Below are 15,393 nucleotides of genomic sequence, written 5' to 3'. Positions count from 1 at the left end.
GGTCTGTAACTTGAATATTGGGTCAGATCTTTTTGGTCCTTTTTCTAAGCCTCCTGGGCTTGACACAGGAATGAGCAGGAATCTGAAATGGTGTTAAATTTGGTGTTCAATATAGGAGGCAAAGAATCTTTAAATTGGTTATAAAAGGCATTGGAATAGCCATCGGGCTTGGGCCTTTGCCTAATGGTAAGGACTCTATTGTTTGGATTATCTCTTCTGTGGTCGAACAGAGATTGTGCCATCTGTTGATCTATTTGTGGTAGGGTAGTACTGGGGATATAAGCCGAAAACTGTGCCAGGCCGCTCCCATTCTAAGTGAATGTTGGAGAGTTATTAACTTTATATAGGTCAGAGGAGTAGGTGTGAAACGCAGACACTATATATATTCAAGGCATGCCATGTGTAGGACAATGAACTTTTGGAATGTAGGTTCTTGTGATTTTAGCACCAGGCAGGAGGCCCGCTGTATTAGTTGCCATATTCATACATGGCTCTGAGGGCACAGGCCTTGTGCCGTAAGTACGTTGGGTCTATTAATTTATGTAATTCCATTCCTTTCTGTTGGAGTGCTGGGAAAACTGTGGAGTCATTAGAAAGTTTATGGTGAAGCTCTAGGTTGTGAATGCCAGTGAAGAGTGTGGCTATTTCTGCCATTCTGTCACTTTTCAACCAAGTCCTCCTTATAATGCATTTTAGTGCTTCCCATTTTGTTGAGGCTGCTGTCTGGTCTTGAGCATGGTTCACTAGAAAGGATAATTTAGCCTCCAGGAAGCAAAAGGTTTGGAAGAATCGGGGAGCTCAGCCGAAAAAAAAACAGGAAGTGAGCTGTGAGGCAATGCTGGCCTGAGGTTGCCAGCTATGCAAACTATGTGAAACAAGTAATCGATTCCTTCTGTAAGTGAAGTGAGTCAGAGTGGCGGATGTAGTGCCTAGAACTACAGTACCCTCTTTGATGCCTGCCAGACATTGTAGGAGGGCTACCAACATTGGCACCTGGACTTGATTAGTGGCATATACATTGACTAGAAAAAATGGCTTGTCATGAACCGTAAATTACATGCAAGTATGAGGAACCTACCCTTGGGGTCATTATGTTCCTGTGCTTTCAAGACCAGGAGAGATGAGTGGAGCCCTATAGCCACCCCTTTTGATTTAACTAAAGAGTTGTTAAACATATGCCATTTTGTATAATATCTAGTAGGCCAAGGAGGTTTTAAAGTGTGTGTTCCTGGAGGAATAGAACATGTACACCTTGTTTGTGCATATGGTACAACACCTTGGATAATTTTGAGGCAAGTTAACCCATTAAGTGATCCAAATTTGATGGATGTTTTGTGAGAAAAAGTTGAGCAACAGAATGACCATAGCCCAGTCAGGCTATGAAAGATATAAAGACATAATATAAAAAACCTATATAACTCCTTGGAGCAGGCAGTGCAGAAGGAGGATCATTTTAAGTAGAACCATTAGAGTATATTCCTCAATCCATTGACATACATTGCAATAAACGTAACTCAATAAGTATAGAGTGGGGAGGCAATATGATGAGCAGGCGTGAAATAAACATAGAAGAGCACCCTGGGAAGCAACGCAGGAAGGAGTACAGGGCCGCTGCCAGGGTTCCTAATGGTAAGGACTCTATTGGAGTCCTATATAACTATATAACTCCTTGGAGCAGGCAGTGCAGAAGGAGGATCATTTTAAGTAGAACCATTAGAATATATTCCTCAATCCATTGACATACATTGCAATAAACGTAACTCAATAAGTATAGAGTGGGGAGGCAATATGATGAGCAGGCGTGAAATAAACATAGAAGAGCACCCTGGGAAGCAACGCAGGAAGGAGTACAGGGCCGCTGCCAGGGTTCCCAGAATGGTGCTTCAGAGAAATCAGGATGTGGGGGGGGGGGAACTGGTTTATGTTCCACTGAGGAGATCCCCAAATTCTTCACAAAGGCAGGGAGATCAGCCGGAGTGCAAAGTATAAAGGAACGTCTGTTCTTTCATGCCAATAGATGGAATGGGTATCCCCATCGGTAGGAAACGTTCGCTTCCTGTAATGTGCAAGTCAAGAGTCGTAGAGACCTGATCTTCGCCGGTATCCTCTGAGATAGATCCAGGTATATAGTAATCTGGGCTCCATCAAAATCAATGGAACCCTTCTCCCTAGCCTTGAGGAGAATCTCTTCTTTTTGCCTAAAAAAAAAAGTAGATCCAACAGAGCACCTCTCTAGGCTGTGACATGTTAGAGTTGAGGTATCTAGGTGTCCGATAGACTCTGTCAGTTTAAAATCTTGTCTGTACGGGGCTTGCTCAATTTGGAGTTGTATACAATAAAAATAAAAATTCAGCGCTTAAAATCAAATGGATGGGTAAGCAGCTGTACACCAGGATAGGTCAAACCTACCAAAACCTATAATATGCAGTAAAAGAAAATAAAGTGCAGCGCTATAAAATTACAAATAGTGCATAAAATCATTCACATTAAAATGTATAAATTGCACAATAAAAAGCATGTGGATCATAAATCATAAAGTCCTTAAAAGCTGATTTCCAAAGTGAAAAACAGGAATATTTAAAACGACACTGCAAACGTGACTCCTCCCTCACAGATAATACAGCCTCTCACCTCCTGTATTCGACCACTAGGGGTCACAACACTTTGTATCAGTAAGCCAGAGGCAGCCAGAAGATCTGTATATCCAGGATCCAACAGGTTCACAGAAACTCGTGTATGGCAATCCGGAAAAGATAAATAAAACGATCTAATGCTCTCCGCTTAATTAAGGACATTTATTAAAGTAAAAAATAAAGCATCACTCACAAGCAAGGCACTGTCACAGTGCCAGATGAAAGCGAAAGTGCAGACATGTGTTCCAGGATCTCAGAGAGCTGCGGGTGACATCAGACTCCTTCCCCCGTATGCATTACGTCAATAAGCATGACTTCCTCAGCAGGGGTGGCTTACTGATACAAAGTGTTGTGACCCCTAGTGGTCGAATACAGGAGGTGAGAGGCTGTATTATCTGTGGTGGAGTCACGTTTGCAGTGTCGTTTTAAATATTCCTGTTTTTCACTTTGGAAATCAGCTTTTAAGGACTTTATGATTTATGATCCACATGCTTTTTATTGTGCAATTTATACATTTTAATGTGAATGATTTTATGCACTATTTGTAATTTTATAGCGCTGCACTTTATTTTCTTTTACTCAATTTGGAGTTGAACATGCCCAGCACCGATGGAAGGAGGTCGTTCTCCCTCTGGGAGAACTCGCAAGCAAATATTTATTTATCCTATGGCGGTACTCCAGATCATCTATATGGGACCAGAGGGCTTGCAGTTGATGATGATCCACTAATGTAGCTTGGTGTTCAGCATTGTAGCGGATCAACCAGCACCCGACTGGGTACCTCTGTTGACGGAGGCTCCCAGTACTTCCCTTGGGCTCCAAGCACTCCACCAGACACCATAACCGCCTTAGACCCCACAAACCGCCGCAGCTTGGTTAGGGTCTCGCTGTCTCCTACCCACCCTGGACCTACGGCAAGGCTCCAGGTTCCCGTGGGTGAACCTCTTTCCCCAGAGAGGGCAGCAGGAACAAGCTCTCACAAGAGCTTAGTGATTATCCAAGGGAGTATGGAAGACCATAGCAATCCCTTGTAGCATATTCCCCCAATAAGAGACAGGACTCTAGATTGAGGGTGAACTAACTCAACTTTATTGAACAAGAAACAGACTTATATACAGTTTTCCCCTACAAGGTTACCGCCCAGGTGGACCTTTGTTGAGGACTGGATGTGACATTCACAATCCAATTGAAATGGGGTTTTACACTCAGTCATTCCCATACAGCATACACAGAAATATACAATGTGGTGCAATCCCCCCTCCCCATTAGCATCCAATCCACATACATATATACATCCCATAATAAGTTTCTCTTAAGGCAGACAGACAGACAGAACAATGTGTGGTCATTAACATTTAAGAATAAGACAGGGGTAATCCACAGTCCCTCCAAATACACAAACAATAGGCAATAGGGAAGTCGGCGTCACAGACAAGCACATGGAATACATGGTGTAAGGTGGTATTAAATATTCATATTTCTATATGAAGATATGGCTGACAAATATTACTGTCCAACTTGAAGCAATCCAAACCATTAATTATCTGTCTTTCACTCATAGTGACGGTTAGTACCGTCACAAGCATGACCCAAAATCAATGGTGGAATGACATTCTCCACTCTGTTGTCGAACCCCTGCAGGCTCACGTGGAGATAATCCATGTCCCACTTGTGGCTGTCTTCCAATTTTTTCAATGTGGATTCAAGGTCTGAGTTGGAGGGAGGGAGAAGTTTTTCTCCAAGGAGCCCGAGATGTCACACGCTTCCTGATCACTATCCAACTTGGGGCGGGTGTGAGTATGAGCCAGTCCAGAGCCACCAGTGAAGCAGGTAGAGCAGGCTGGGGAGGAAGCCTCAGAGTCGGCTCTCTAAGGCGTGGCAAGAGGTCTTGTGGGCAGACTTGTAAAAGTCCAAATGTCTGGCATCGGGTACACTACAACCATTAAATGAATGGGCTTTCCTTTTGGGTTGCCTGCTCATTTCTGAGGTTGGGAATGCCCGTGCATGCAGTTCTCCGCAGTAAAAGTAACAACAGGTGCAAAAGGCCAGAAGGTGCACCATGAAGTGTTTTTAAAATGTGGTTTTGACAAAGGTCATCTATGATGTTTTTGCATATTTTCACACAATCACTTCACATTGGTTGTTTGCAAAGTTAAGTGTTGTAATGTAAAAATACCCCCCTTTTATTTGTTTTAATGTACGTTTTGTTAAGGATAATTTTTCAATTGGCACAGTCTCAAACAAAATATTCTTATAAATTATTGAAATTGACTGATATACTGAAAACTATTACCTATGAATATGTTTGTACAGGTTGGTCTTTTTCGAAAGTCTGGTGTAAAGTCTAGAATCCAGGCTCTACGAGAGATGAATGAACTAAACTGTAACTTTGTGAATTATGAAGGCCAATTTGCATTTGATGTGGCAGACCTGGTGAAGCAGTATTTTCGTGATTTACCTGAACCTATATTCACAAGCAAGTTGTATGAATCATTCCTGCACATTTATCAGTGTAAGATCCTTCTCTGTTCTGTGTGTGTGTGTGTGTCTGTGTTCTTTGTAGCCCAGAAATTTGAGTTTTTTTCTTCATTAAAGAGACTCTATCAATTCAGGGTAAAGTGCCAGATTCATTTTTATAAGAACAGGCCCCCAATCACTGATGCCCACCTTTCTTACATGCTCATTCCATTCTGTTCCTCCTAAAAATCAGGAGTCCTAAACCTCTGTAGGCTTTGGCATCATCTGACACTACTTTAATGACTTCCCCTTTTTTATTACGAGATAGTAAATGGCGATTGTCCACTCAGGCCCATGTACTGCATTTTAGGGTGATCACTTTTTTGGCCTTTGTCATGTGGGTGGCCAGCAAAGGGGGAAAGGAGACAGGCAGTTGAACCGTGACTGCCCATCATAACATGCAGCCAGAGTGCACTCTACATATGCCACAGCAAGTTTCTAGTGTATTTGTGGTCAAAATCTAAAAATCATATATTGGTTTCCACATTGTATATTAATTGTTTCTAGCATGCTGCTATTATTCTGAATGACCTTGACGTTTTGTGACATGTATTTACCATGCCCTATGAGTAGGCATTGCTATGTCACAAAATTCACACAGCTTGCTTTCTGAACTACAGAGGTGCTTAGAGGAGGAGTTTCAGGAGGAGAAACCCATATAGAAATCACTGCTTGCAGAGAGCAAGGTACCATGGGATATGTTAGCCTTGTAAATTGAAACTAAACTGCTGACAAGTAGTGCAAAGCATGCAGGAATAATAAAGGAGTAAAAAAAACAACAATATAATGAAATGATGAGATTTGCTAGCATTATCTGCAAATACATTACATGAATTTTGGCATCTGGAAATATATTGTTTGAGAAGAAAATCATTAGCATTGGGGTTTAAACTTGCAGCTTTGCTAAAGAAATGTACAAAGAAACGCTGCCTTCATCTTAACTTTTTTTGCAGTTTGGTTGTTCAGATTTTCCTGTGAAGACTCACTTCATATAGTTTTTTTCTTGTCTCTTAGATGTGCCAAAGGATCAACAAATGTTTGCAGCTCAGGCTGCTGTAATGCTACTTCCAGATGAAAATCGTGAAGCCCTTAAGATGCTTCTGTACTTCCTAAGAGATGTGGTTGCTTATGCGAGTGAAAACCAGATGACCCAAACAAATATTGCTGTGTGTCTCGCCCCCAGTTTATTTCATTTAAACTCCCTGAGAAGAGAGAGCACTTCTTCAAACAGGTAGTTATGATTCCCCAATAACTTGTGCAGTAAGTGTAAAATTACCTTTCTCCTCTCGCCTTCCAGGACGGCAAACACATGAGATGAGAGGCTCCACCCTACAGGAAACACAATCAGCTCACAGCTGTTAAAAGGCCCCACCCTTCCCCTTGTCCCTCAGTTGTAAAAAAAAAAAGTAGTTCTCCAACCGATTCACAAGGGATGTATAATCACTTAGGTACTTACCACCTACTGTTTACATTCTTTCCTCACCCATTTAACAGGGGGAGAAGTAGGCCTGCCGTCCTGGAAGGTTTGAAGAAACACCGTTACCGTTAAGTCTAACAGATGTTTTTATGCCCTTTGTCTTAATGATCCAATAAAGAGATTGAAGACCATTAAGTGAAGTATTTTGTTGCATCGTAGGTTTTTTACGATTTGTAAATTTTATTTTTCTGCCCCTATCGTGGATTTACAATTTGCATGTTTCAATTCAGTATATAGTTTATGCTTGTAATACTTGCATAACTTCACCAAGTTCGTCAGCACATGTTGAGGTCAACAATTGACAGCCCTACCATAGGAATGAATATAAAATCTGTTGTGCATGCACTGCCCATCCTGTATGTCCTGGACAATATTAAGGATAACTGTACTAGGGATACACCGATATGGTTTTTTTATAGCCGATACCGATATTTTGGTCACAACGTACCGGTATCAGCCAATATGGGCCGATATTTTGTACATTTAAAGTTTTGAAAAAAAAAGACAATTTTTGACACAAATCTGGTACTGAACATGTTAATTTTTGTTAAATGGCTGGCTGGCACCCTGTGGTGGGTGGTTTGCTGACTGGCACCCTGTGGTGGGTGGCTGGCTGTCTGCCACCCTGTGGTGGGTGAGTGGCTGGCTGTCTGGCATGCTGTGGTGGGTGGCTGGCTGTCTGGCACCCTGTGGTGGTTTGCTGGCACCCTGTGGTGGGTGGCTGGCTGTCTGGCACACTGTGATGGGTGGCTGGCTATCTGGCACCCTGTGGTGGGTGGCTGGCTGTCTGGCACCCTGTGGTGGGTGGCTGGCTGTCTGGCACCCTGTGGTGGGTGGTTGGCTGGCTGGCACCCTGTGGTGGGTGGCTGGCAGGCACCCTGTGGTAGGTGGGTGGCTGTCTGCCACCCTGTGGTGGGTGAGTGGCTGGCTGTCTGGCATGCTGTGGTGGGTGGCTGGCTGTCTGGCACCCTGTGGTGGTTTGCTGGCACCCTGTGGTGGGTGGCTGGCTGTCTGGCACACTGTGGTGGGTGGCTGGCTGTCTGGCACACTGTGGTGGGTGGCTGGCTATCTGGCACCCTGTGGTGGGTGGGTGGCTTGCTGGCACCCTGTGGTGGGTGGCTGGCTGTCTGGCACCCTTTGGTGGGTGGTTGGCTGGCTGGCACCCTGTGGTGGGTGGGTGGTTGGCTGGCTGGCACCCTGTGGTGGGTGGCTGGCAGGCACCCTGTGGTGGGTGGGTGGCTGGCACAGGAGCTGTGGGTGGCTGGCTGGTACACTGCCTGTGGCTGGCTAGTACAGGGCCTGTGGGTGGCTGGCTGTCTGGCTCCCGGTGGTGGGTGGCTGGCTGGCACTCTGTGGTGGGTGAGTGGCTGGCACAGGGGCTGTGGGTGGCTGGCTGGCTCGCTGGTACAGTGCCTGTGGCTGGCTGGCTGGTACAGGGCCTGTGGGTGTGGGTAGCTGGCTGGCACCAGGCTGCTGTGGGTGGCTTTATGGCTGTGATACACTCCCGTGAGACTAGTCCTGACTCCAGACGAGGCTGTCCAAGAGAAGGGAGGCGGCCTAAGAAGGCAGAATGACGTCACGAAAATATCGGTAATATCGGCCAGTTCCGGGGCGATACCGACATATCAGGAAAAATTGATATCAGCTTTGCCGATAATTGGTCGATTCCTAAACTGTACTAAAAGTGCAGTTATCCTGGGGTTGGTTCACGACACATACAGTACAGTGCATTTTTTTTTTTCAAAAATGCATGGACAGTAGGTTACATGGATTCCAATGGCATAGTTCTCACCATTGCAATGTGTTCCAGTACAGTCAACAAAAGGAGAACCTGCTGCCATTTTTCTGCATAGAACTGCACTGGAACTCACACAATGCACAAAAGATGCATCGGAATGCACCCAAACTCATAAATGCACCAGAACGCACATGTCACTAATTAGCCCACTTATTCCTTTGGGGAGAAAACATTTTAAAGATTAAAAAATATATCCAGTCTTCTGTTTCCCTCATAATTTCCATTGCTGATAATAATGACCATCAGATTCTTTACATTTCTGTTCACCAAAAAATATATTAGGTATTCTGCATATGCTGATATGTAGAATACCTTATATCCATAATTTTAGGCGAACAGGATTTTTCTTTATATATTTGGCCACAAATGCCAAAACTTGAATCAATCATATTTGAATTATGCAGAACATATAAACATTTTCCATTTAAAAAAAAAACCTATTGGTTATTGGTTGTATATACTCCAAAGACATGCTGGTGGGTTAATTGGATCCTGTATAAAAAAAATTGGCCCTACTATGTATGTATGAATGGGAGTTAGGGACCTTAGATTGTAAGCTCCTTGAGGACAGGGACTGATGTGAATGTGCAATGTATATGTAAAGCGCTGCGTAAATTGACAGTACCTGAAATAAATAAAAATAAATATTTTTTAATATTTTAAAAGAACACATGAAATATTTCAGAGCATATATCTTTAAAATTTAAACATGTCACAGTTTAATGCTACATGTTATCTGATTGTGTGGGAAGGGCTTTATCTCAGATTTGCTGGATCCCATTAAAAATGATGTAAAGAAAACAAATTTCTCAGGCAGCTGTGGGACCACAAAAAAATCTAGAGTGGGCTGCATCCGGTCAACATCCTGACATCTGGATGATCCTACACTAGATCAGAGTAAAAGCACATACTTCTGCCGTGGGATGTCTGCTATTTAGTTTGGGAAAAAGTCAAATCAGATTAAAAAAAAAAAAGTTTGAATAATTTACATGTTTTTTCTTCCATAGCCCTGCATTTTCTTCAGAAAACTTCCCTTATATCCTATTAACATGCATGGAGACTGATAGACATTTTAGCAGAATTAGTTTAAAAGGATTAACTTTTTTTTATTTTGAATGACCTAATCCTACTCTTTACAAATCTTTCTTGTATGCAGTATGAGTAGTTCATTGTGGTGTTGTGTTTTTTTTTTTTATATAAAGCATCTTTTCTACTTAAAAAGACTACTTTGAAGGAACTTGCCAGACATATAGATGTTAATGTTTTACTTTGTAATGGAGTCTTCAAAGAAGTATATTCTGAAAGCCCTGGCTCCAGGGATTAATCTCTTATCAGCAGTTTCTTTGTGTGGTGTCATTCACTAGTAGTGTTCTGTAGATAATCAGGCAGGAAATATGTTGTAATGATGTCATAGAGAACTTTTACTTTAAGTTAATTAAGTTATTTGTGAAAGTTAGTGATTTTTTTTTTTTTTTTACCTAGAATTCTCTAAACTCCTTAAAATATTATTTGGGTGAAAATTTGTATATATTATATTATAGGTTCTATATACATAATTGCAAAGAAGGTAAACTTTCATTCAAGTTTATTACTTTCAATATATTTATTAGTTTTTATCAGAATGAAGTATATAACCTCAAAACCGCAATACATCAATAAACAAAACAAGAGAGAAAAGATTTCCCCCAGGTACATGGTCCAAATTACATTTGATGTAAAAAACATTATTCTGAGCCAATGACTATGGAACAGTACAATGGCTTGTATTGGAATGGATATAAAGGTAGCAGACAGTCAGCGTAGAGATTCCTGGGACCTTAGAGTACCAAAAACCTCCATGAAAGAAAGACAAGCTGGGAAAAAAAAATGAAGGCAAAAAGAAAAAGGCAACAGAAGTAGACCAAGTATAGAAGACACTCACTCACCCCCCCCCCCCCCCTTCCCCAACAGACCCCAAAAACATAAATTAAGTCTCAAAGGAAATATGCTGATATCCTGGGTTTCCATGTCTTTTCAAACTTAACAGTATTGTGAAGGACGCTTGCAAGTTTTTCGTGCAACATAATTCACAACATTTGTTTTTTCGCCTGTGCAATTTGATACAGAAGTTTTTTTCCAAGATTTGGCAATAGTCATTTTGCCGCCCAACAAAATGGAGAAGATCAAGCGTTGTACGCTATTACAGTGCCTTGAAAAAGTATTCCGACCCCTTGAAATGTTTGACATTTTGTCATGTTACAACCAAAAATGTAAATGTATTTTTATGGGATTTTTGGGGATTTTATTATGTAATATAGTCAATTTTATATATTGACTCGGGGGGAGCAGAATACAAATGCACACCACATTTTTCAGATATTTATTTGTAAAACATTTTGAAAACCATTTATCATTTTCCATCTACTTCACAAGTATGTGCCACTTTGTGTTGGTCTATAACATAAAATCCCAATAAAACACTTTCACATTTTTGGTTGTAACATGTGAAAAATTTCAAGGGGTATGAATACTTTTTCAAGGCACCCTAGGTGTACGCTCGACGGGGACATTAAGAAAGGCAATTTTGGATGTTTGTGGAATCGACACACCTGTAACTCTGCACAACAAAGCAAAGATACAAATCCAAAAGCTACGAATCCTAGGGCACTCTCACCATACATGATACATGGATCCCAACAGGTTACACCCTCTAAAACTTAATGGAGATGCGGAGGGATACATTCTTGCCAGTCTTGTGGGGACTAAATACCATCGGGTAAGAACCTTCAAATTAGTTAAGGCAACAATCACATTACCAACAAATGAACGAACAAAAAAATAAATTATGCCATAGTTCATGGTCCTTATCTTCCACTGGATCCCTCTCTTGAGCCAACCCCCCCCCCCCCAGATAATCGATGCCCCTTCCGCCCCAACACATACACTGTTAATTTAGATTAAACATTCAGTAAAACCGCATAGTGATATGAATGGGGAAGGAACAAAAAATGAAGTCTGGTAAGCAGGGTCATTTTAATGGTAATAATCCTGCCAAACCAGAGGAGATTATTTTACCACTTGCCGACCATTCTATTGTAAAATGACGGCCGCAAAGTGGTTGTCCCGGCCGGGCGCCATATGACGTCCAGCGGGATAGGCCGATCTGCGCCCGCCCCCCTATGATGTAGGCTCTTTACCATGTAATTGGTTGTGTCCAATCACAGCTGGTCACATAGTAAATAGGAAGTGACGTTGATCGGCTTTTCTCAGTTTGAGCCTGACAGGCGCGAGTAGAGGAGAGCCCGAAGAGCCAATCGGCGGCTCTAATGACAGAGGGGGGGGAGTCTGTACTGGTAATCAGAGCATAGATTACCAATGCAGACCCTTGGGGGACTTGGGCCACTAGAGCCACCAGGGATTGCCCACCCATGGCCACCAGGGATTGCCCACCCATGGCCACCAGGGATGCCCACCCATGGCCACCAGGGATGCCAAACGGTGCTCAGGGAGCCTGTTAGTGCCCTCCTTATCAGTGCTGCCCATCATTGCCATCTATCAGTGCCACCCACCAGTGCCCATCATTGCCATCCATTAGTGCCACCTATCAGTGCTGCCTATCAGTGCCGCCTATCAGTGCTACCTATCAGTGCCACATATCAGTGCTGCATATCAGTGCTGCCTATTAGTGCCCATCAGTGCTGCATATTAGTGTCTCATCAGTACCACCCCATTAGTGCCTCCTTATCAGTGCCTGCCAGTGCGGCCTCATCAGTGCAGGAAAAAACATATTTATTTACAAAATTTTATAACCTGAACAAACTTTTTTCAAACTTTTCAGGCTTTTTTTATTTGTTTAGCAAAAAAGAAAAAACCTTGCGGTGATCAAATACCACCGAAAGAAAGCTCTATTTGTGGAAGAAAATGGCATAAATTTGGTTTAGGTACAGTGTTGCATGACCGCGCAATTGACATTCAAAATGCAACAGCGCTAAAAGCTGAATATTGGCCTGGGCTGGAAGCGGGTGTAACTGCCCTGTATGGAAGTGGTTAAAGACCATCCTTGTAAGTCAGCTTCCAATTTCCTGAATAGGGGTGGATAATTAAATCTATAAAGTGAATAAATATTAGCCGTAAACTGCACACCGAAGTATGATATATTTTGTTTTGCTGCAGGTAAAAGGAAAATGTCCCTTTAGCCAAGTAAGTAACGCACCTGGAACCATAACATTTAGGGCTACTGACTGATGCATTCATCTTCAGCCCTGATACCGCCCCAAACAAAGTAAATGTAAAATGTTAGGTGTGGAAATCAACAGAGAGGTCATGAATAGGAGTAGATCATCTGTGAATAGAGCACACTTGTGCTCCTGTGAACCACAATGCACTCTATGTATGTCTGGGTCAGTCTGGATGGCTATTGCCAAGGTCTTTATCGCAATTGCGAAAACTAAAGGAGAGGGGGGGCAGCCCTGTCTCGTTCCCCAGGCAATAGAAATCAGTTGAGAGAGATGGCCTTGAATCCCTACCTGTGCTTGGCGGGCAGGGTATAGGACCTGTAAAACCCCCAGAAGAAAGGGTCCAAAACCCCATTTATTTAACACTAAACGTGTAGGGCCAAGAGATCATGTCAAATGCTTTTTGAAGATCAATAGACAATAAATACCCTTCCTGGGGATCATCCAAGTTTTTGGCTTCCAACAACAAAAATCAAGTGCTTGATTGTTTCGGGGGTTTTATTTCTGGTAAGTTGAACCACATTGGCGGAATAGAATATTGTCATATGGATTGAGGGATGAATAAACTGGATATTAGTTGCATCGATTTTTGTTTCTTTAATCTGGCCACTGGCTAAAAAAGATTCATATATGGCCAGCTTAAAGTATAACTAAAAGCAAAACTTTTTTTTTTGTTTTGGATAGAGTGGAGAGGAATTAAAATACTTGCCGTTTTTTATTGCTGTCTATGCCTCTGTTAGGGAGATTTTTCCTCTCGATCTGTCTTGTTTACCTTTTACTGAATAATTGAAAGTGAAAGTAAAGAAAATCCTAAATTTTTGGGTTGTCCCCAGAAAAGTAATAGCTGGGAAATCTTCCAATGGGTCACTAGTGACCAGGGGGTACCCAAAGAATTCTCCTAATTTGCAGGAATTTACTCTCACTTCCTGTTTGGCTATGGGACAGGAAGTGAAGGACACAGATGGCGAAAAAAAAATCTGACAGGGGTCAAAACCTCCCTTGCTTCATCCAAAAGGATTCTACTTTAGGGCTGCAGCACTGATCAATGTATTCTGACAGCGGAGGGGTCTCACTAAAGATTCCTGTATCCACCTTGCGTCACATTTTATTTTTTTACAGATAACTGTGTAGCGCCCTTTTTAGTGTGCGTGCTACTAGAATGAGAGTGGGAGAGTGAGACGGACAAACTGGAGTTACTAAATCTGGGTCAGGGTTATTAGTAGCCAGGGCTGGATGACTCCTCCAGGCAGCTCTCTGGTGCCTCCCACTGTTTCTAGAATGTTGTAGAAACGTTCTAGAAGATAGTGGGCGGAAGCTAGGAGGGGTTTCCTGGAATATTTAGGGGCCCTTAGCCAATCCCCAGCCATGCCGACAGGGGAGTCGGGTGGAAGATTGGGGAAGCAGTGCTGAGGGGAGTCTGTCAGTGGCCCTTGAGGGACCCCTGCTGGGGAGGGGTTTTACCTCAGGCTGGAGCTCCGGAGGCTGGCCTGGAAGGATACCACCACAGAAGGCAGTTGGAGGGATCCTGACTGATGAGGCAGCAGGAGCAAGGAGAGACGGTGATTAGATCAGCATGGTGCAGGGGCAGACAAAGGGTAGAGACTGCCAGCTGTAGCCGTCTCTCTTAAAGGCAGCGATGTGCCATGTCTTCATCCAACATTGACCTGGGAAGTCTCCATGTGTATGTCAGTTAGGAAGACTGGGAAGAGAAAGCAGCCAGGTAGGCTGGTGGCAGCCGGGTGGGCTAGCAATCTGCAAGCAGTAGAACTGGGATCAGTGTCCAAGTTAATATTTCCTAATAAAACAACAAAAACAAGCCAAAGCACTGATTTCTGTATCTGGATGAAAGAAGGAAATGCTGAGTGACTGGCTGTGTAGCAGTGGGGAACCCTGACATCAGCAACTCCTAAGGGGGTGCTACAACTGCAGTGTGATTGTTATGCGTAGAAATAAATCTGTATCTTTTTCTTTCAATTTAGGTCAAGTCAGAGGAAATACAGTACTGGGAAACCAGACCAGAAAGACTTAAATGAAAACTTGGCAGCAACTCACGGCTTAGCTCACATGATTGCAGAGTGCAGGAGACTATTTCAGGTACAGCATATAACTACATTGATTTTTATCAAGAAGATACTGCCTTTGCTATTTAAAAAGACACGAATTGATGCACATAAGTTTTATAAAGCATCATCAAATAAAAATATAAATAGCTGAATTACTCATAGGCTACTTTTTTCACTGTTGCGACCCCAAAGTCGTGTGATTTCAAAATCGCATAGAATTGGAATGGGTGCCATTAAAATCAATGGGCTGTGACTTGTCATGCTACTATGTATCCAAAGTAACATGACAAGTTGCACTAGTGGAAACATAGCCTATAGAAAAAAAATCTCAAGCTGGCTTTTGATAGGAAAATGTGAAACTGAGAGCAATGGGTAATGAAAAAACTGCCAAAGCTCTCCTGATGTGCTTTCCTGATTTTTCATGATCTACTCAAGCTTAGCCAAATGATGAATACAGTACACATGTTTTATTACACTTTGTTTCCTAATATCAACAGACAGAATTTGTCAAATTTATTTTCTTATTTAGAAGTGTTTAAAACAGCAACCCCGCCCCCCTTCCCCCAAATTAACACACGTTTAGACACGTTTACAAGCGGTTTTTGCCCAAACTCTGCTGTTCCTGGACACAGTGGAATTTTTTTTTTCTGCCTATAATCTGTCCTGCGACTTAATGCTGCTAAAAGTCTAT

The 15,393-nt window shown here is 42.5% G+C and overlaps 1 protein-coding gene across 3 annotated transcripts in view; it reads left to right on the top strand.

The window, feature by feature from the left end:
- The window catches only part of LOC309552100 (rho GTPase-activating protein 7-like), a 211,255-nt gene that overhangs the window by 144,472 nt on the left and 51,390 nt on the right, over window positions 1–15,393 (top strand). For all 3 annotated transcript variants that reach the window (XM_082252880.1, XM_082252881.1, XM_082252879.1), the window contains 3 exons: window positions 4,947–5,145; window positions 6,165–6,381; window positions 14,619–14,733. In XM_082252880.1, the coding sequence (XP_082109006.1) occupies window positions 4,947–5,145; window positions 6,165–6,381; window positions 14,619–14,733 (531 nt within the window). The remainder of the gene's footprint in view (window positions 1–4,946; window positions 5,146–6,164; window positions 6,382–14,618; window positions 14,734–15,393) is intronic.

This window comes from Pelophylax lessonae (genome assembly GCF_965119305.1).
Source record: "Pelophylax lessonae genome assembly, chromosome: 4".
Classification (NCBI taxonomy): domain Eukaryota; kingdom Metazoa; phylum Chordata; class Amphibia; order Anura; family Ranidae; genus Pelophylax; species Pelophylax lessonae.
Note: the sequence above shows the minus strand (reverse complement) of the source record. Positions and strands in the feature narration are given on the sequence as shown.